Source organism: Ciona robusta, chromosome 5, assembly GCF_009617815.1.
Source record: "Ciona robusta chromosome 5, ASM961781v2".
NCBI lineage: Eukaryota > Metazoa > Chordata > Ascidiacea > Phlebobranchia > Cionidae > Ciona > Ciona robusta.
Window position 1 is genome coordinate 3,763,005 of NC_143239.1, and position 21,722 is coordinate 3,784,726.

Genomic DNA, 21,722 nt, shown 5'->3' on the forward strand with positions numbered 1-21,722 from the left:
AAGTCCGGTCAGCGAAAGCTGGTGGGTTCCAACTGCAAAACAATTAGGCGCCAAATCTGCGACTAGGGTAGGGATAAAAAAGTACTAAAAAGTTAGCCCCCTGTTAGGCCCCCTAAAAACACTAACTAAAAATATATTCTTACAGGTGTCATTTTCGGTTGTCATTCCTTTTTTGAATCGACAACAAGCGCGCGAATATGCGACGCAAGCTCGACGCTGTTGCGGTGGATAAATGATTCCTAAGATCACTCGGTTCGATCAATCTTGCGTTAAAGCAAGATATAGTCAGCTCCCAAATCCGTTCTTATGCAGTTGCCCCACTTCGTAAACAAATTAGTTATTGCGACGGTGTGCGGCGGCGAAAATTGCGACGATTTCGCGGCGTGCTTAATATTTATTATTATTATATTGGCCCATAGAGAATGGTGTGTTAATGTGCTTAATGTATGGGGTGGGGTATAGTGGTGTTGGGGGAATGTTGTTGTTTATTGTATTGATAATCACACACACACACACACACGAATTGAACTGTTATATTCTGATAAAGCCATGATGGTGTTGAAATTTCTGTAACGTCACTGCAGTGACGTCATTTTTTCTGGGTTTATATGGGACTACAGTTAAAATGTGTACCGGGGTATATATCTTAACATTGCTAATGAAAATTCCAAATCTATGTGGCGGTTAATATTGTCTTAACTTGATGTTGGGTTCTTTGAATGGGGTTGTCATTGCGGCGAACAAGAGGCTTGCCTGACGTGTCGGACATTTTTTTTGCATACATGATTTGCGTACTAATTTTCAATCATTGGCAATTTTGCTTTTTTGCGTTCGTTACCGATTTTTCACGCATTTTTTGTCTTCTTTACTCGCTGGCGATCCTTTTTTTTATTTTACGTTATGTTTTTTTTTTTTCTATTTTTACGTTACATTGCGCCGAGTTCTTATTTTTACGTTACATTGCGCCGAGTTCTTATTTTTACGTTACATTGCGCCGAGCTCTGATTTTACGTTACATTGCGCGGAGCTCTGTTTTTATTTTCGTTTAATTTTTGTCTTTGCTTTCCTTTCGCAAAAATGCCAATGAAGGGGAATTGATTTCGTACACATGTTATGCGTGTGCGTAATCTACACAGCACGTAACCTCTACTCCTATGATGTGGCAGTAACCCTGAGTGCCCACCTAAATATTGGGGCTCCTTTGAAAAATATTTAACAGTTCTTTACTGACCCACTTCAGTTAAAAACCTACCTTAAAAACGGACATTTATAGCTACCCTGTTCAGCCATGGTGACTCAGAATTGACAGTTTAACACTTTATTCCACACTAAAACGTTACATACATACAAACAAACATATACAAAACAAATGTGGTGCGAATGGTTAGGTGCTACAGCTCACCCCTTTTATATATTTTATATGTTTTAAATCATTGGATTAGCCAATGCCAAGTCAGAAGTGTGTGTCGTGTCCAATTTCTTGTGTCCTGTGTACAATTTCTCGCAGTACGCCTTTCAACGCGGTAAGCCACGTATAACGATGGTGTGTTGGGAGGTGTAAGTCAGTTTATAAGACGGTCAGTCCAGGTTGCAGTTCTCATCCGTATCTGTTGTTGCGTTTCTGTTTCGCGCTCTCGCCGCGCTTCGAATACTTAGAACTGTTGTGTGGCGTCGATCGTTGCTTAGCAGATCTAAGTAACCAGGTACAATTAGGGCTTCAGACGGTGTGTTATGAGGTGTAAGTCAGTTTATAAGACGGTCAGTTCAGGTTGCAGTTCTCATCGTATCCGTTGTTGCCTTTCTATTCCATTTGGAGATCTAAGTAACCAGGTATAATTAGGGCTACTGGCGAGAGGTCCTGGTAAAAAAACCTCAACGACCACAAACGAAGCAGCCTCCTGGGCGTGGTTGGAATCTTCGCTGTAAAACCAACATTCTTATAATTATTTTTATAATTAAATAGACATTCTTGTAAAAAAGTTTATTTCAAAAACATTTCTTATGTAATACAGCAAGACAAGTTGATTTGTTGTTTTGTCAACATTTTGTTATTTTTTTCAATTTGGTTCCAGGTTTTTTATTTCTATTTTTTGTCCATGGTTTGTCTCCATATATTACTTTTATATATATTTTTAAGTATGTTTCTTCTGTCTTTTATTAGTTTTTGTATTCCTTTTTTATTTTTTTATCGTTTCTACATTTTTTAAAAATAAATGTTAAGCCAATAAATGTAATAATATAATAATATGCCTATGTCGGTTCGCAGTCACTGCTGTATAAACCCGACAGAACTTGACTTGACTAATTCCTTGTAATATGGCAGAACCGTGATGACGTAGAAGGACGTCGTGCACGATTTCCCTGCACGTAACACCGCCTGCTTATTTTGTTTTGACAACCTTAACAAAACTGGCTGGAGTTTCTCTCGGACTGCAGTTATACAAGTTTTTAGTTTAAGAAAAATTATGAAGTATTTTCTTTTAATCTTCTGGTTACAAAACAGCGTCATGGCAGGTAATCTATAATTGTAAACTAACACAGGGTTTCAGGACAGCATATACACAGACTGCGTGACGTGTCGCATTGGAACTATATTCGTTTCAATTAATTTTCAATAGCGTACCTGTATTTCAAAAGAAAGGAAAATGTTGAGTAAAACAATAAACAAAATCACGCAGAATATTCTCTCGGAAAGAATGAAGTTTGGAGTGAATCGACCAAACCAACACGATTGGTGAACATCTTGTACCAAATGTGTTTAAATGAAGTTCCTATTTACGTAAACGCTACTGTGAAGCTGAGTGACTCGTATCTACCACATCAGTTCAACCTTACTGTCAAACGAGTGGAGAAATATAGTTTCTTGGTTGAAATATTGCGCACAGATCTCGACTCTGGATGGGAAAACATTTTACTGACAGTAGATTGGACGGCATATATGAAAGCAGGTGCATAGTATAATATATACAGTTTGTGATCAGCTACATATATCATAGATAGTGTTTCTCATAATTGATAAGGTTTCAAAATAAAACGAATGTTGTATTTTAAAAGATTGTCTTTTGGATAATATTATTCAATGCTCATGGACTATTCTGTACAGGTGTAAAGCTGTGACGCGTTTTCATTCTTTAATGAGTTTATTGATATTTATTTAGACAACTGCTACCAGCTGTACAATTATGGTATCAGAAAAAATGGGTTGTACTATATTAACTTGAACGGAAGAAATAATTTGGAAGCTTATTGTGACTTGGAAAATCACGGTGGCGGGTGGACGGTTAGAACTTTATTAATTCACCAAACGTTTTCGTTTATCGCATTAAATCCTTATGTTTAGGTGATTCAACGCAGAGTAGACAACCGAATAGACTTTAATCGAAATTGGATTGATTATAAAACTGGATTTGGAAACAGAAGGGCGAGTTTTTGGATCGGTAAGTCGGTTTAATATCTAAAAGCACCTAATATCTAAATATCCTGACAACGGTAATATGGGAGTCGTGATGGGAATACGGTTTTAAATTTATTTTATTGTTCTTTGTTTACTGCCAAAAGGGACTTGAAAATGGAGTAAAATGTGTCCCATCTTCCCCCACCCTATTATTTCTAGTTTTTAGGGTTGGAAAATATACGAGCATTGACAAAGAATGGAGACAACGAACTTCGGATAGAGATTACAACTTGCAACAACACAAAGATCGTGGCTGAATATTCGTAAGAATAGTTTGCTCAAAATGAATTTCAGATGACTAAACTTACTTTACGGCTTAATAGCCGTGGGCCGTGTTGATGCTACATTTTAATGGTTATAATATTTATATTCCCTTTTAGGAATTTTATGGTTGGACCAGAAAACGACAGGTACAGGTTATACCTCAGCGGCATTACAGAAGGTATAACGTGTTATGTGCATTAAGTCGTAGTAAGCATTTTGTTGTATAAGGGTGGGGGAAGATGGGACCCTTTTTTATTCTAGTTTCGCTCCATTTAGTAGTAAACAAAGAACGTTTAAAGAATAATAAAAAAAACGTGTTCCCACGACTCCCATACACCGTTGTTAATTGTTTAAAATGTGATAAGGATACTTGTATGTGCTAAGGATACTTGTATGTGCTAAAGGTGTCCTATCTTTCCCCAGAGTACTATAGTTATGTTAAGTTAAAAAATCTCTCCCAGAATAATGCAAATTAGTAATCACCCAAAAAGTTACATGTGGAAAATCGTAAGCGGACACGCAGTGTAAAACAGGACACCTGTGTTATAATAACTCCTGTTACGGACTGAAATAAGTTAAATAAATTATAACGACTATCGTTGCCGATTGAAATAACGACTGAGATAGGTTTTGGTCACTTACAGCAACTGACGTTGATGACTGTAATAGTTTACATTCATGCGTTTGGAATAACATTCTGACTTATAACAATGTTCTTCTATAGAAGGAGAATGCGGTTTCGTGGGTGGATCGAGTGTGCGTTGGCCATGTGGAAACACAAATATTTCTCAAAATTTATGCGAAAAGAATCCAAAAGGTGTTTAAGGATGTTCTTTGTTTTGTTTCTGGTTTTAATTATTGAAAATAACATAAAACTAAAATACCTCTTCTAAATAGAGCCACACGCTATTCGCTTATTGTGAACTGTAAATTTGAGCGGCTATGTTCAATATAATGTTTATTATTCGGAGTTGGATTTAAGAGTTCAAATCTAACGTCACCTGGCATGTCTTGCCCTAGTACCTTTCAAAAAACTGTATTAAACAAACACATTCACGTATAATGTAATGATTTAAATTAACATTTGTAAACGCTGTACTTCAGGTTGCTGCTATGATTCAAGCGTTTTAATCGGCCAACGTTGCTTTCATACAAGAGGTGAGTTCTTATTAATTTGTTTTTTTAAACTTAAGATTCAAGTATTTCGCAAAAGCTTGGTATTTCAACAGGGACACTGTATTTGATTACATGTGTTTTCAGATGCAATGAAGTGGTGTAATGATACCCAGTTTTCCACAAAGGATATGCGTGCCGATGGTAATCATTGCCCCATTGGGAGAAAGGGAGGGTGGTGGTATAAGTCTTGTACCTACGCCAGTCTCAATTCCATATACGACCCATGTAAAGTTGGGATACGATATGCTGCTTGGCGGAATAATGGATCGCCTAACGGTCTTCGCGAAGGATTGAGATTTATTGAAATGAAAATACGGCCACGAAATTAGCTTGTTATGTATCTGTACAGAAACATGGCTTGGGTTTACTTTTTTTTGTTGGTCGTTTAGTTTTCGTTATATTTGCTTTCGTACAATCGTAGAATATATTGTTACTGTGTTGTTGTTTTGTATATTGACAATATTATAACCCGGCCATGATACAAAGGTGAACTCGCCTGTCCTGGCATAGATGTTATCCGTCTGCGGGATTTGACTGTTTAACATTTGTGAAAATATGTGTCCTTCGGCACTTAACGGCAATTGCTTTAACCCAGTGGTCGCTAATGGATTTTCGAAATTGTCAACAATATACATTAAAAACAATTGTATAATAATCGTTTACAAAGGTGTGGGAAAATACAATGGTGTTATAAAGACTGCCACTGCCCCGCAACGCAAAGATAAATAAGTTACATGTATTCTAAATGAAACCTGTCGGTTTACGCACAACACGTACAGTCCGTGGTATTGGCAACGAATTGTATCGTGACGTTATATAGGGCACGAGTTACATACACGATGTTATTAATTGCTTAGCTTAAAAGACGTATCTTTTGTTTATCTCACAAAACGAGCTGGCTGCTGGAGTGTCTTTGGGTATGCTTTAGTTTACGTTGTAGTTTGTAATAAATATGCTGTTCTGTAACTTATGTACTCTAAAGAAACTTATAAAGTATTGTTTGGTAATATGTAGCTTACAAAACATCGTCGTTGCAGGTAAGGTATTTCTAGAAACTATGTACCTAATACACAACAGATTTATAGCCAAAGTACAGGGGTCTTTGTATTGAAGTGTGTAATATCTACTTTCAGTTTGTGTCAAATAACGCGATAACATATCTTGTCTTGCGAAAGATATTTGTAAAAGCAGATTAAAATCCTCAGTTGCAGACTTCTCTCGCGGAAGTAATGAAGTTTGGAGTGAATCGACCAAACCAACACGATTGGTGAACATCTTGTACCAAATCTGTTTAAATGAAGTTCCTATTTACGTAAACGCTACTGTGAAGCCGAGTGACTCCTCTCTACCACATCAGTTCAACCTTACTGTCAAACGAGTGGAGAAATATAGTTTCTTGGTTGAAATATTGCGCACAGATCTCGACTCTGGATGGGAAAACATTTTACTTACGGTACAGTGGACGGCATACATGAAAGCAGGTGAAATAGCATTTTTTGACTTTCAAGTGCTTTTGATAGATGCGTTATTTTCATACTTTTGTAATATTTCTACTAGAAAACTGCTACCACCTATATAGTTTCGGCTACAGAAGAAATGGCTTGTACAATATTTACTTGAACGGAAGCACTAATTTGGAAGTTTATTGTGACTTGGAAAATCGCGATGGCGGGTGGACGGTTAAAACTTTTTAATTCACCAAACGTTTTCGTTTATCGCATTAAATTGTCACGTTTAGGTGATTCAGCGCAATATGGATAATCGAACAGATTTTGATCGAGTGTGGATAGATTATAAAACTGGATTTGGAAACAAGCTTGCCAGCTTTTGGATTGGTAACTTATTTTTAACATGTTTAACTTCTTATCCACCCCACCTTCCCACATAACACAGGGTTGGAAAATATACGAGAAATGACAAAGAATGGAGACAACGAACTTCGGATAGACATTACAACTTGTGACAACACAAAGATCGTCGCTGAATATTCGTGAGATTTTTTTCTATTTTCTGCATCAGACGAGAGATCGTTGACTCTTAGATCTGTGCTTAGCCAAGATAGCAGGTAGAGTCCAAATTGTAATCATGTGTTTGCAGAAATTTCATGGTTGGGCCAGAAAGCGACCGATACAGACTTAACATCAGCGGTTTTAGAGAAGGTAATTGTGTTATATGCGTCACGCTGTAGCGTGGATATAGATATAACTATGTTAAAACGAAACACTCCATTTTCCTTCTAAAGCTGAAGAATGTGGTTTTAATACAAGAAATCGCTGGCGCTGTCCAAAATCTATTAATGTGTCTCAAACCAGATGCGAACAGTTATCAGCAGGTAACAAAAGTCTTGTATGTGGGGAGTGTTACAATTTGTAATAATATTTTTAATCACAACACCGCAGGATGTTGCTCTGATTCGAGTGTAGCAGGCGAGGAACGTTGTTTCTTCACGAACGGTCGGTTTTACCATTTATTGTTGTCTATACACCTTTTACATTTTTTTATACATCTATATACATTGAATTTCAGATGCAATGCGGTTTTGTAATGGTTACCGATTTTCAACAAAAGACGTTGTAACAAAGAAAAAATGTCCTAATTCAAGAAAGGCGGGGTGGTGGTTTAACTTCTGTACATTTGCTAATCTGAACGGTAATTACGACCCATGTAAAGTTGGGACAAAATATTCTCACTGGCGTAGAAAAATTCATGCGAGTGGTCGTAAAGGCTTAAGGTTTACTGAGATGAAAATACGACCGCGGAGAAATTATTAACTTTTTATAACCTGTTCAACAACTTTCTCGTTTTCAAAGTTTTTGTTTCAACTGATTTAGTTAAATATTTAGCATATGTAAATTTGTGTTAAATGCGATATTGTTTAAAGTTTTAAACGAAGGCGTGTTTTCCTAAAGCGTTTGCAATAATGTTTTTCTAGTAGACAAGTAGAGTACAAAGTAAGTTCTGGAACACTCCGTGGTAGGCCAGGGTATCATTCTAGATTTCTTTAGACGTGATAAACGTGCTGCGAGTTATATCGATGGCGTTTTATGTTTGAAAAGTCAACTGTTGTACATGACCTAAATACATATGTTCTTTCAAGTTGTTGTCATTTTTTGTTGTGTTGTGGAATAAAAAGAATAAAAAGTGTCAAACCGAGCATTCTGTCTCAAACTTGTTTTTTTTTATATACATGTAACGCCCCAAGGCACATCGTATACAACCCTGCTATTGAGGCGTTAGAAGGATGGTAACCACTCTTGAAAAAATGTCACATGGCAGGCAACATAATATAGGAAAAATGGCAAAAAATGCAACATGTTCGAACAAGCGGTGGTGGAAGACAGCAAGCCAATACGGAAACTGTTAGGGTAGCCAATCGCCCATTTCCGACAGTCGCGGCGTATAAGAACCCTAAAAAAAATAAAAAAAACTATTCTATATGTGAAACGCACCACAGCCTGTTTATAATTATGTGATGATAAGTAGCATGTAATATGTTTCAGGTCAAGCAGTTATATGCAAAAAGAAGAAAACACATTGATTATAAATATCGTAAAGCAATGCTCGGCAATGATCTCGGTTTAATGCCTACAGTCATAACATTCTTTATCTGTGATATTCGTTTGACAGTGCCTTTGTCATACGAGACCGCATATTACGTATAAGATACAGACAGGAAGTTGTTTCAGTCTAGTTATAGTTTTCTCTGGCGTAAATTTTCAGCGCTGAAAAAAACATTGAAAATAAGCATAAGCGTAATCAGAAGAGAAATATTGCGTCATGTCTGGTGTTCAGCCATTAGGGTTGTACAGGTTAATCGTTTCGCTGCTAATTTTTAGGATTAAAATTTATTGTTTTAGAGAAAACAGTAATGAAAACGTTAAAGGTACCTTTTTTATCAAATTATAAAGTTGATGTACAATGCGTATGATAGTTTGTCAAACAGTATGGCAGAAAACAGGGCCAGGAGTAGTGCTAACCCATGCACCACGTTGGTGATAACCACTGTTGCATGACGCCGATCATACTTCTCATTTTAGGGCGTTTATTAGGTTGAAATATGTCGAAGGAAAGAGAATTTAAAGAGTTGAACGCGTTTGGTTTTTATCAGAAGCGACTTTCTTTACTGTTGTTGCTTTCTACAATTCCAAGTTGCATTATATCGTTTCGTTTCCTCTTTACTGTATACGAGCCAGAGTTTCATTGCGACGTACCAGCGGTAAGAATAAAGCTTTGGCAGAAAAGTTATAGTATAATTATCTCGCTGCTGTATTTAATATTAATGGAATACTACCAACTCCCGTTTCACACAGGCCTTATCCGAGAATTACACCAACGTAACCGAATCTCAATACGAATATCTATTAAACGCCACCGTTCCTTGGACCACCAACGATAAGCAAGAATTAGTGCTAAGCGAGTGTTTCAACTACGACATACCCAATATTGATGCTTTAAGAAGTGAGTTTACATACTTGTTCGTTTAATTGGATAATATATATACGAAATTTTGTTTTAAAGTAAGTAACTATTCATACAACTGACAGATGAGAGTGGAACCGGACGGGTCGTAAACAGTACATCGCCATGCAAACGATGGAGATTCGCGCAAGACGGGGTTAGCGCTCTAACTGAAGTAAGTTTGTATTTTTTTTTAAATTTTATCTATAGAACCATTGAACCGTTCAATCGGGAAGCTATAGAATAGAACCATTGAATACCTTATTTGCGGAAATATATCCGTGTACGAACTAATGTATCAATAATCATGGCTTTGCACAGTTTATATGTTGTAAAACGAATGCTATATTTTGCAGTGGAAATATAAGTTCAAAAGTTTAATGTCTGTATTTATAAAATGGAAATATTAAAAAATCCTGTCGTCTAAACGCATGGGAAAATATTTTTATTCTTTTCAAAAATAGCAAGCTATAAAGCTACTAATTTACAACAACGTAGAGGTATAAAATAAACAATTATTATGCAATAGAATAGATCATATGATACGCTAATTATACTTTTCAGTTAAAATTTGTATGCGAACGTGCATGGATGAAACCTTTTTCGTTTACCGCTTACGCTTTTGGACAAATGTGTGGTACGTTTGCAGTTCGCCCAATATCTGACATGTAAGGAATTGGTGATTTAATTTTACTCGGTATTAGTTCGTAGGACACAGATAAGTGATACACATATGGTAGGGTGGGGGAAGATGAGAAACCTTCTTATACAATTTTCTTGTTCCATTTGGTAAGAAAATAAAGAAATTCAAAGAAGTATAAAAACCGTATCGCCACGACTCCCAAAGACCGTTGTTAATTGTTTAATGTATGATCCGGGTATTTGGACATTATGTGTTAAATGTGTTCCGTTCCCCCCAATCCTACTATACCCCCTCAATTACTATTGGCGTATTCATTTGTTTAAAGAAGGCAACCTTACTACAAACTGACAATAAAAAATGTTCTGAATAAGTTTCTACCAATTAAGATTGCCTATGAGTGATTGTAAAATTAAAATTGTTTGAATTCACTGACATAAATGAGATAGTTTATAGTTCATATTCTCTAATTCTCACATCCGCTTTGAATAATAACGTTGTGCATTTACTGCCAACTTTGCACATTTTCCAACAGATTCGGTCGTCGAAGAGTGTTCTTGACAACACTGGTTTTGCAGTATATGGTTTGCTTGATACTTAGTTTTTCAACTAGTGCTCCCATGTATATGTCTGTTGTATTTCTGACTGGAGCTACAGATATGGTTTACGGAACCGCATTTGCACTAGGTCAGTTGCAACGAAACTTTGTAAAAAATGGTTATAGACCTCTGTTACTCAAACGCGTTTGACATCTGTTAACTTGAATATGTTCTTTTCTTTATACAAGGCTCTTTCATGTGAAAATATCATACAGCTTTATACTTAAACGGTCTCGTAATTTCCAGGTATCGAAACTACTTCGACCGAAAAGCGAACGTTTATCACATTCTGTTGTCAAATGGGATATTCCTTGGGTTTCCTTGTTTTAACGTTTCTCGGTTACTTCTTCAGGGATTGGAGATGGCTTTTAAGAGCTTTCAGTTTTACAGCAATTTTTTACATACCTTATTATTGGTAAGTTATACCATTTCTGGATTTTTCCGTATGTGTATATTATCGGTATTGTATACCCGACAGGCTTATCGACGAATCGCCACGTTGGTTGTCATCGGTTGGGCGTAAAGAAGAATCTCAAAGGGTTCTTTCGAAAATCGCTAAGTTAAACAAAGCGCACAATGCTTCTTCGCATGATCTCACGGAATTGGAAACAAATCTTTCTGGTTTTCCCAAAAATGAAAAAGTCAAAAGTCTCAAATTTTTCCAGTTGTTGAAGTTGGTTCTGAAACAACCGGTGTTGTTGAAAAGATTAATCATCGTCTTCTTTGCTTGGTAACTATATAGTTTTGTATAAAACACATCAGCGGATAAGCCTGTAGATATAACTTCGTGGCAGGTACTGCACCAGTTTGACGTATTATGTCATTGGTTTGAATCCCAACAATTTGTCGGAAAATCGTTTTGTGAATCTTTGTTTATTGGGGCTTGTGGACATGGCTGCAACGGTGGGTTATTACCTAATCTCCGCTAAGATCGGAAGAAGAAACAGTTACGTCTTTATGATGCTTGGCCTTGCATTGCTGTCAGCAATTACACCTTTCGCAAATAAATGTAAGACGGTTTAGTGAATTTTTGTACGAAATGGTAAAAACACATATTACTGGGCCCAAAGAGTAGGCTAAATGTTACATACTTATTGTGTTTTTTTTTAAACAGTGCACAGATTACTAGCTGTCGTTATGGTGTGTGTGTGCAAATTTACAGCATCTCTACTGTTTACTGTCCTCTATACTCACACAACCGAGTTGTTTCCAACGGCACTACGTCAGTCTACGCTGGGCATGTCCGATGCCACGGCAAGAGTTGGGTCAATTACCGCTCCGTTTATCTTGTTTGCAGGTTAGGGCTATTAAGTAATCATTTTCTTGTGTTCTCTAATTAAATAAGTTTCAAATGCATACTTATATGCAAACCGTGTGGTGTTTGTATTATTTAAAACTCAAAGCACCATACAGAACACCATAACATTTGTTTTGTTAGCTCATTAGCATTTTGTAATGTTCGCTTGGCGATAATGTTTGATCTAACAACTATTAAAACAGGCGACCCAACACGGGTTAAAACAATATCCATTGCAATCGGAGCTGTTCTCCTGGTATCTTCAGCTTTGTACAGATTGCTTCCCAAAACCATCAATGTGCCGTTGCCTCAAACTATCGACGATGCTGTTGCAATGGGAGGGTAAATGGCAATATATGCACTCATTATTTTCGTTAAACGAAAACTTGTCAACGTAAAAAATTTTTTTTTGCAGTTCTGATGCGTTTTGCTTATCGTGTCGAAATACCAAAAATCAAAGTAACGAAGAAGATGACTCAATTAACATATAGTTATTTTGGTCAACTAACGTATAGTTGTATAGAGTTTAAAGCGTATACAGAAACATTTCAATAGTGAAAAAGGAGAATAAAAAAATGGTTGCCAGAAATATAATATGGTCGTAACTGTGACGGATTCTGTTACTTTGGCAAAAAAAAAAACATAAAGAATACGAAAGGGAATAGTTATTTTATGCTCGACTTTAAATGGAAGCGCACTATAAAATCTAAATATAATAGCGGTTTAGTGGCTATTGTAACAACAAACGTCTTTAAATCTATATGTTCGTTTAACGTGTTTTTGTTACACGAAACGTTGTACTACGCATGCAATACAGACACGAGGGGTTTCCGTCTATAATCGGTGTCTTTTGGCTTAATTTCCTGTTGTCGCATTCTTAACGAGCATAAGCTTTGCCACTGATGACTTTGTAGCAGTAGGTAGAATGCATTTATACATGTACCGTAATCGCGCTGTAATTATAGGTAATGTTAGAAGTTAATATTATTCATACTGTGGCGGCTGCATGATGTATTTTGCGAGCGGTAAACGAAGAGAGAGAAGGAAAAGGAAACGCGATGTTTATACGGGAGATAACGATCGGAAAAAAGCACTCGTGTACCCTTACCCGCTTAGGCACGCACCTACACGTGACGGGCGGCTACACGCCTATTATGCGGTTTTAAATCTAAAAATTTAGTCAAAAAATTATAAATATATATTCGGATTTGATTATAATCAAGAGATTAAAGAATAAATACCAAATTAAGAATTGGGATAAGTGCAGTAAAAAATCGCCCCAAAAAACAAACAACAAAAACTGTTCGACAAAAAAGAATCTATATGACCACTTACGTGCTTAATTATTACGCCATTCAGTACAGATACTGAAGATGTATAAATTGAATGACTCGCAGCTAATTCTTAGATTTCAAATAACGTTATTAATAGTTTCTACTAGCTATTGTAACAACAAACGTCTTTGAATCGCTATGTTCGTTGAACGTGTCTTTTGTTACACGAAACCTTGTATTGGGTATGCAGCACAAACACGAGCCGCTTCCGTCTATGCTGTTTTCTGGCTAAATTTCCTGTTCTCATATTTTCAACAAGCATAAGCTTAACAACGCGCAGCACTCAAGCTAATAAAAGAGAATTTTTGCGCCCTTTCAGTACAGATAATAGGGATATATGAATTAAATGTCTCGTAGCTAGTTCTTAGGTTTCAATAACGGTATTAAAAGTTTGTATACCATATGTACACTATTTGTCAAACAGTATACCGGAAACGTTAAACGTGAGTGCGTAATTTGAAATGTTATAGAATTGTAAGAAATCATTATTATTTGCGTTTATTAATGCATGATTGTAAGCCCGGGTGACGGAATAACGACAGTAGTTTTGACAAAGATGATCTATTCTGTTTTATACATTTCATGCCGCTAACGAATTACCACGTGTGTAACTTACAGAAATGCAACGACCATCAGCTAATACGGTAACGGTTAATCTCGAGGTAGCATGTATTTATAAATGTATCATAACTCGAGACAACTTATAATCTATAACGATTGAGTTATTGGTAAAACGATCTGTAGAAACAACGCTTCTTATACTGTCTGGGAATTTTGGAGCACGCGTGTTAGTGAGATAACAAATCTACACAGTTAACACTTGTGTTAAAATATTACCAGTCAAGTGGGGACGCATTAAAAGCACTACTATGAAATCTTATTTTTATTTATCGTAATTAAAACATATTTCTTAAACATAAAATGATTAATGTTAACTTTTAGCATTATAGTTAATTTGTAGTTAGTCCAAATTCTCCAAAACTAACGTTTTTTGGTGACGACGAGGTTAGCTATAGTGCAGCTTTACAAGTCGGCACATGCAGGGGTTGTACAAAGCATATTGACACATATTCTTTCACAATTACTCATTCCTCATACGCCAAAGGTGTTCCATGGTCACTGCTCCATGGTCACTAATGGCGACTAAAAGCAGCCTGGTTGGTGGCTTCTGGTTTGTTTTTAGTCGAGATTAGTAGACTGTTGTAGTAAAAGGATTAAATTTTTTTATGGCAATTAGTTTAATATGTGCATACTCATTGGAGCTTTGCTACCTTGTCTCTGTATTGATCGTTCATGGTTAAGTTATACGAGACGTTATATAGGGCATGCAATACAGGCGGAAAGTGGTTTCAGTCTAATTTGTGCCTTCTGGGCAAATTTTTCTTTTTTCCCTTTCCGTATAAGCGATGATAAAAGAGAAATATTGCAATTTAGACAACCCATGTGAAGGACCTAAATATATGCCATTTATATAGTAGTATTCTGTCGAACTCAAAATTATGCCACAGCACCTAATGTTTATATTTACTCTTTTTTATATGTATAGGCTAGTTCGTTTAGATTTTGTTATTTAAACATCGGTTAGAATATGTTAAAAGAAAGAGATTTCAAAGAGTTAAACGTCTTTGGTTTTTATCAGAAGCGACTTTCTTTGTTGTTGTTGGTATCTACAATTCCAAGTTGCATTCTATCGTTTCGTTTTCTGTACACTCTCTACGAACCAGATTTTCATTGCGAAGTACCAGCGGTAAGAAAAAAACCTTTCGCAGAAAAGTGTAGTTACAGTGAGTCGATGTTTTTAATACATTACTATAAACTCCTATTCACACAGGCCTTATCCGAGAATTACCTCAATGTAACCGAGTCTAAATACGAATATTTACTAAATTCGACCGTTCCTTGGACCACCAACGATAAGCAAGAATTAGTGCGAAGCGAGTGTTTCAACTACGACTTATCTGGTATTGATGATTCAAAAAGTAAGTTATTTTAACGTTAACAGATGGCGTATTGTGCATTTTGATCTAATCCTAACCCCAAATAGCTTAATTTACAAAATTGACAGACGAAAGTGGAACCGGGTACTGGGTAACAAACAATACGTCGCCATGCGAACGATGGCGATTCGTACAAGATGGGGTTAGCGCTCTTACTGAGGTAGGTTTACACACGTCACGTTCATAAAAACAATTGCAATGTAAAAACATGGGCAATTTTGATATGATATGATAAGCGTATATTTACTTTTCAGTTCGAGTTTATATGCGAACGCGCATGGATAAAGCCTTTCACGTTCACTGTCTACGCAGTGGGAAAATTTTTCGGTACGTGTGCAGTTGGTCCAACATCCGACAAGTAAGGAATTGATTATTCAGTTTTACGCGTTATTTAAATGACAGGGTAGGGGTCATGGTGGTATGTATCTTTTCGTTCACTATATGCAGTAGCTAGTCCATTTATTTACATGGGGCGACTTAAATGTATACTGGTATCAACAAAAATGTCCTAAACAAATTTTGATATATTACCCTTTTCATATGCCATTGTAAAGAACCGATATTTACACTGTATTTCTAATGACATACGTTATGTTAGTCTATATAAACTTTACATGCCCTTATTACATGACAACTTTTCTCTGCTTATTTACTGTCTATACTTTGCAATTTTGTCAACAGATTTGGTCGTCGAGTTGTATTTCTGGTCCTCATAGCTTTGCAGTTTCTTGCCTTGTTGCTGCTCAGTTTTTCAACTAGCGCTCCCATGTATATGTCCGTCGTGGTTTTGACTGGAGTTGTGGATACGGTTTACCCACTAGCTATTTCACTAGGTTAGTTGCAACGTATAACCTTGCCATAAAGGATAAGTATTTTATATCTATTAAGTTGCTCAAAGCATTTCACTTTTTAAAGAGAATATTCACTGTTAACTTAAAATACTTGTTTAATGTTTTTAAAGCGCTGTAATATAGGTTTTCATATATATCTATTAACTTCCACCCTTTCCAGGTACAGAATTTGCTTCGACCGAAAAGCGAACGTTTATCACATTCTGTGCCCAAATAGGATACTCCCTCGGCTTCCTAGTTTTAACATTTCTCGGTTACTTCTTCAGGGATTGGAGATGGCTTTTACGAGCTTTCAGTTTTACAGCAATTTTTTACATTCCTTATTATTGGTAAGTTATATCATTATTTCTTGATTTTTCCCATATATGTATATTATCGGCATTGTATACCCGACAGGCTGATCGACGAATCGCCACGCTGGTTGTCATCGGTTGGTCGTGAAGAAGAATCTCAAAGGATTCTTTCGAAAATCGCAAAGTTGAACAAAACGCACAATATTCCTACGCATGATCTCGAGAAATTGAAAACAAATCTTTCTGGTTTTCCCGAAAAAGAAAAAGTGAAAAGTCTTAAATTTTTCGAGGTGTCGAAGTTGGTTCTGAAACAACCGGTGTTGTTGAAAAGATTATTTATCGTCTTCTTTGCATGGTAACCTTATGTTATATATAATCAAGTGCGTAGAAATCCCTGTAGTTATATTAACTTTGTGACAGGTACTGCACCAGTTTGACGTATTATGTCATTGGTCTAAACTCCAACAATTTGTCGGAAAACCGATTTTTGAATCTCTGTTTAATGGGACTTGTCGACATTGCTGCAACGGTGGGTTATTATCTAATCTCCGCTAAGATCGGAAGAAGAAACAGTTACGTCTTTATGATGCTGGGCCTTGCATCACTGTCAGCAATTACACCTTTCGCCCATAAATGTAAGACGTTTTAATATAGTTTTTGGATGAAATTCTTAAAATATTTATAACACATTGTTGGCCGTAAGAGTTAAATGCCATATATACTTATTTTCTTCATTTTTTAACAGTGAGCATAGTACTGGTTGTTGTTATGGTGTGTGTTTGCAAGTTTGCAGCATCTCTCCTCTTTACTGTCATCTTTGTTCACACCACCGAGTTGTTTCCAACGACACAGCGTCAATCTACCCTTGGCATCTCGAATGCCATGGCAATAATTGGGTCACTTACCGCTCCGTATATCTTGTTTGCAGGTAGGAGTTTTTAATAAATCGTTTCCTGTTTTAACGCAGTTTTCATACGCATATTTTAGCTTTTATAGTATTTTTAATTACAAAACAAAATATCTTACTACATTTAAGCTCATATATGCGCCGTAGACGCTAATTTATACTTAAGCTTTGCTGTATAGTAGAGTGGGGGAAGTTGGGACACATTTTCCTTATGTTTTATCGTTCCATTTGGTGCTGTTTTATCGTCCCATCATTAATTTTAAAACTGCACCGTCACGACTCTCATAAACCGTTGTTAATTGTTTAAAACACGATCAGGATATTTAGATGTTATGTGTAAAACGTGTCCCGTCTTTCCCCATCCTACTATATACAATAATTATGTTCGTTTGCCGAATTTTAAATGTTGGACCTAACAAAAAAACAGGCGATCCAACGAGGGTTAAAATAATATCTATTGCAATCGGAGCTGTCCTTTTGGTATCTTCAGCTTTGTACAGATTGCTACCAAAAACCATCAATGTACCATTGCCTCAAACTATGGACGATGCCATTGCGATGGGAAGGTAATGATACAGTAGGCCTACACGGATCACCGTCACTAACGTTAAATAAAGCCAACAACGGCCATTCTTTTTTGGTTTATAGGACCGACACAACTTGCTTGAAACTTCGAAGAGCAAAAAGCAACAGAGATGAAGAAGTAACCCTAAACTAAACTATATTTACACCGTGTTTGGGTTTTCCACCAAAAACTATATGCTAAAAGTATACATTTACCCACACACTGTATACGCGTTTGTATCCGTATACTCGGGTAAAGATTCATTCAAAACAAATATTCAGATAATACAGCATGGTGATATTGACGTCAAGGATTTTAAACCACTATTATACATGCAGTGAGGTAGGGGAAAACGGGGCATCTTTTCATTCTATTTTCCGGTCTCGTTTAAAAGTTAACAAAGAACATTCGAAGAATTATAAAATTGTATCGTCACGGCTCTCGTAGACCGTTGTTAATTGATTAAAACACGATCAGGATGTTTAGATATTACGTGCTAAAGGTGTCCCATCTTCCTCTATCTTACTATATATTGCGTAAACTAAACATTATATATATGTGCAATAAACACGATGCTACATATATTTATATATATATACAAGTACTGGTCGTTAAATGAACGATAGAGTGACAAATATGCTTTAAGGTCAGTAAGATGCAGCAAAAGAGTATATTCCTGATAAAAAGCAAATTCCACTTGCTACCCATGTTAGAATATATGAATATCCAAAGCTCTGTCCTGTTGCCATTGGGTACCAAGTCGTGAAGACACCAGCTGAAACTGTATTCGCCACACCTGCCCGTAGATTTAAATAAGTACCAGAACGAACATAAATCAAACGGTGGGGACGAAATTTAAGTTCGTGGTCTTCTATGGCAACTTTTTATACAAGTAAACACACCACTTACAGGCAAAAAAGAATAAAATCCCAAGACTCTGTCCGATCTTTCTTAAGTTTGACTTATGTCTACAAATTCCAATCAAAGACCATATTGTTGTTATTGTGACGAAAACAATAGATGAAATCAGAAAGCCACGCACAACTTTAATGTATGCTTGTACACCTGCAAAACACATGTTAAACCCGTTTTATGTAAAACAAACTTAACTTTGGGTTTAAGTTACCGAAATAAAATAAGTTATTGCAACTTACTTGTGTAATCGTGACATCCACCGCTATAACAAATATGCCAAAGTCCCGCGTTTACAGAGTAGCTTTGTATCCAAGCAGGTGTAGCTAACGATACACTGTTTATCGTAATTACAGTCACTGCAGCCAACGCTGCGACCAAACATGGACAAGAAGACTTCTGCTGTTCATTTGTCGGTTTAATAGGCTCATCCTCTTCTATTGTATTGTAGGACTGACTCATTTTGTTTCAATTTAAAACAGTTCTATAACCTTACTTTAAACTCTGCTTAAGAGAGACCTGTTAACGCTAAGTGTAGGCGTTGCTTCACTGTCCAAATGGAATTTTGGGCGTTGCTGGTGACCATTCCTATGTAAACATACCATGTGTTTACTATCTATTCTTATTCTGATTCTTGTGCAAACAAAAGCGCTCATCAGAAATAACACGTAGGAAAACAATGTTTCCAATTGATCTCAAATGAATCACTCAACGTCATCATAAAGGGTATTATTGAGTGCAGAAGTCCACTTGCTTTTGATTGCCAATGCCCAAAGATTCAATTTTATAGAGGATAATTTATTTTGTGAATTTTATAGAGATAAACAGACAAAAGTTGGCACACAATTATTTCGCATCAGGAAGTTGAAACTGACCAGTACTTGGGTCGATTTTGACATCTTCAAGGCGTGCTTTAAACGTCTTCTCACCAGGGTAGACTCTGGGTTTCTCTTGGATTGAACTCTTTGGGATTTTCTAGAAAGCAGTTCAAACGTTTAATATCAATAAATAAATTACGACACCACTTTGTAGCTGTGCTGTAATCAATTTCAAGGTGTGTTGTTATTAGAATTTCTATAACAATTTATAAGTAAGAAGTTACTTACAGAGTCCATGTTCATCAAAAAATAAAGTGGGATCAATGTACCAGGGATGAAAACAAACAAATAGGTTCGTATGGATCTTTGCAACTTATAAAGCTGAAAACAATAAAAAAATAAATGATTATAGATAAACTAAAAAGAAATGTGTTCAAGCTTCTTTGCTGCTATCACTGAAGACATATGTGTCGTTGGCAAGACCCAGCAGCTTTATCAAGTCATAATTGGAATGCATATTATATCAAACGCGAATAGAAGGGAATTTACAACAAAAACAACAGTCATTAAATTACGCAGTGTGCAAGGAAGGGTTAGTTAAAACTCGTGGCTATTGAACCCAAAAATGAAATAATAACATGAATAATTTATTTTAACAACGAAAGTAACAGCATTAGTTTAAACTATTTCTAAAATAAAACGAAACATTACCATTAGAAGGGGAATTTCCTTAAAATTGCTACCCAAGTAGAGGTATGGAGTAAGGGTTCGGAATTTTAAAAATCTTCCCCAGAATTTATCTTCAGCTGCTTGAAACTTTTCTATCCTTGTCTTTAAAGGTCATTGGTAATATTAAGAAATTTAGTAGTTTAGTAAAAAGTAGTTAAGCTTTATAAATTATGTTGGATTATTATATTCTATATAAAGCCGGTCTACAGAGTATGGCAGGACCATGCACGAACAGGTGCATTTTGTTTACAAAGTTTTTGTTGTTCATGTCATAATTTGTCCGTGTACACTAATTAATTAAACAATGAACCAACTCTGTATTAAATTAAGTAAAATTTTTTAATGTGCCTTGGAAATGTACGTACTTTGCAAGAAAATTTTTATTGATAGCACATGTGTACGCAAAAAATTATAGACTTGCACGCATGGGATCTTGTCAGAAACTGCAATATATATATATTTTAATCTGCTCATATTTTAATTTGAAATTATCACCGCTTACCAACTTAGCTGGTGGTAGCAGAGGTTCCCGCGCTGTCAAGATTTGATCTTTAAGCCATAATCTACGTAATCTCCTTATTTGGTAATCGCGTAACCTCTGTTCATCTAATGCAGAAACTTGACCTCCAGATGTCCTCTGTATAGTATATCAATTATGTATGGTGAAATAGCCAATACAAAATTTAGCACGCCAAAAACTTACAGCTTTCACTATCCGGTCAAAATCCTTGTAGATAACTTTGGCTTTATCTGCTTCAGACATTACTCCGAAGTAGAATGGTTCAAACTAACATCAAATAAACTTTAGAAAGGTGGTGTTTAACTGTTTAGCAACTTAAGGCAGCTAAACTAAGCAGTTTGAAACACCTTCACGTAAAATATGAATGCATAAGGAAAAATGTAATAGAATAAATGCCATGCCCAATGCCATTACAGCAATTACCAGAACATACGAAAACGAAGCGAGGGAATTCGAACAAAGAAAAACAGAAAACCCGATCCATAAAAAAACTCTAAACCTAAGCTATTTTCGCTAAAACCGATGCTACTTTTCGAAATGTCCTAACCCGATAAAATGTGCAAATTAAAAGTTTTAGAACGAACGAGGACACCTTCAACGAATGTTGAATGCGGGTATTCCGCAAAAGCTATTAACTGTTTTGTCGTATTCCGGGAGCTTCCACAAAATCATAACATAGAGATCTAGCGATTTTGTTTTACTGCACGAAAATGTAGGAGGTGCATGCAAATGTAGGAGGTAATTAACTCGCCTATTCTATTGACCAAATTCGTTTCCTTTAACAATAGCTGGTTGTTCACGTTTGTTTGTATAAAAGCGTTTAATACTTTATAGTCAATCAATAAATGGTGCTTTGCAATTGCAAACTGTCTGTTTTTAACTTGCACCTCGCATAAAGTCACCATTTT

The 21,722-nt window shown here is 36.2% G+C and overlaps 5 protein-coding genes across 6 annotated transcripts; 3 read left to right on the forward strand and 2 right to left on the reverse strand.

The window, feature by feature from the left end:
- Positions 1-995: 995 nt before the first annotated feature.
- Positions 996-7,990, forward strand: LOC149735709 (uncharacterized). The gene is made up of 16 exons (XM_089877918.1): positions 996-2,514; positions 2,679-2,948; positions 3,159-3,280; positions 3,341-3,437; positions 3,621-3,717; positions 3,835-3,896; positions 4,443-4,535; positions 4,823-4,876; positions 6,100-6,375; positions 6,452-6,573; positions 6,633-6,729; positions 6,788-6,884; positions 6,992-7,053; positions 7,137-7,226; positions 7,294-7,347; positions 7,421-7,990. The coding sequence occupies exons 1-16, from the start codon at positions 2,466-2,468 to the stop codon at positions 7,663-7,665; spliced, it is 1,887 nt and encodes a 628-aa protein (XP_089734044.1). The 5' UTR covers positions 996-2,465; the 3' UTR covers positions 7,666-7,990.
- Positions 7,991-8,163: 173 nt separating this feature from the next.
- Positions 8,164-12,499, forward strand: LOC149735710 (organic cation transporter protein-like). Its single transcript, XM_089877921.1, has 11 exons — positions 8,164-9,110; positions 9,205-9,352; positions 9,439-9,527; positions 9,917-10,020; positions 10,528-10,679; positions 10,838-11,006; positions 11,070-11,321; positions 11,386-11,600; positions 11,706-11,888; positions 12,092-12,230; positions 12,304-12,499. The coding sequence occupies exons 1-11, from the start codon at positions 8,952-8,954 to the stop codon at positions 12,377-12,379; spliced, it is 1,686 nt and encodes a 561-aa protein (XP_089734047.1). The 5' UTR covers positions 8,164-8,951; the 3' UTR covers positions 12,380-12,499.
- Positions 12,500-12,631: 132 nt separating this feature from the next.
- On the forward strand, positions 12,632-18,058 carry LOC149735711 (organic cation transporter protein-like). 2 transcript variants are annotated; one of them, XM_089877922.1, is made up of 11 exons: positions 12,632-14,969; positions 15,054-15,201; positions 15,288-15,379; positions 15,474-15,577; positions 15,901-16,052; positions 16,231-16,399; positions 16,467-16,718; positions 16,784-16,998; positions 17,109-17,291; positions 17,698-17,836; positions 17,919-18,058. In XM_089877922.1, the coding sequence occupies exons 1-11, from the start codon at positions 14,811-14,813 to the stop codon at positions 17,986-17,988; spliced, it is 1,683 nt and encodes a 560-aa protein (XP_089734048.1). In that variant the 5' UTR covers positions 12,632-14,810; the 3' UTR covers positions 17,989-18,058. The 2 variants fall into 2 exon arrangements, with proteins under 2 accessions (XP_089734048.1, XP_089734049.1); XM_089877923.1 differs by lacking the exon at positions 17,698-17,836 and having other exon boundaries at positions 17,919-18,056.
- Positions 18,059-18,482: 424 nt separating this feature from the next.
- On the reverse strand, positions 18,483-19,380 carry LOC149735712 (epithelial membrane protein 1-like). Its single transcript, XM_089877969.1, has 3 exons — positions 18,990-19,380; positions 18,745-18,900; positions 18,483-18,631 (listed from the first exon to the last, which is right to left on the reverse strand). Exons 1-3 carry the CDS (start codon positions 19,207-19,209, stop codon positions 18,483-18,485), a joined length of 525 nt encoding a protein of 174 aa, XP_089734095.1. The 5' UTR covers positions 19,210-19,380.
- A 144-nt stretch (positions 19,381-19,524) lies between these two features.
- On the reverse strand, positions 19,525-21,190 carry LOC149735713 (NADH dehydrogenase [ubiquinone] 1 beta subcomplex subunit 6-like). Its single transcript, XM_089877968.1, has 5 exons — positions 20,998-21,190; positions 20,797-20,931; positions 20,277-20,396; positions 19,854-19,946; positions 19,525-19,722 (listed from the first exon to the last, which is right to left on the reverse strand). Exons 1-5 carry the CDS (start codon positions 21,055-21,057, stop codon positions 19,594-19,596), a joined length of 537 nt encoding a protein of 178 aa, XP_089734094.1. The 5' UTR covers positions 21,058-21,190; the 3' UTR covers positions 19,525-19,593.
- Positions 21,191-21,722: the final 532 nt, after the last annotated feature.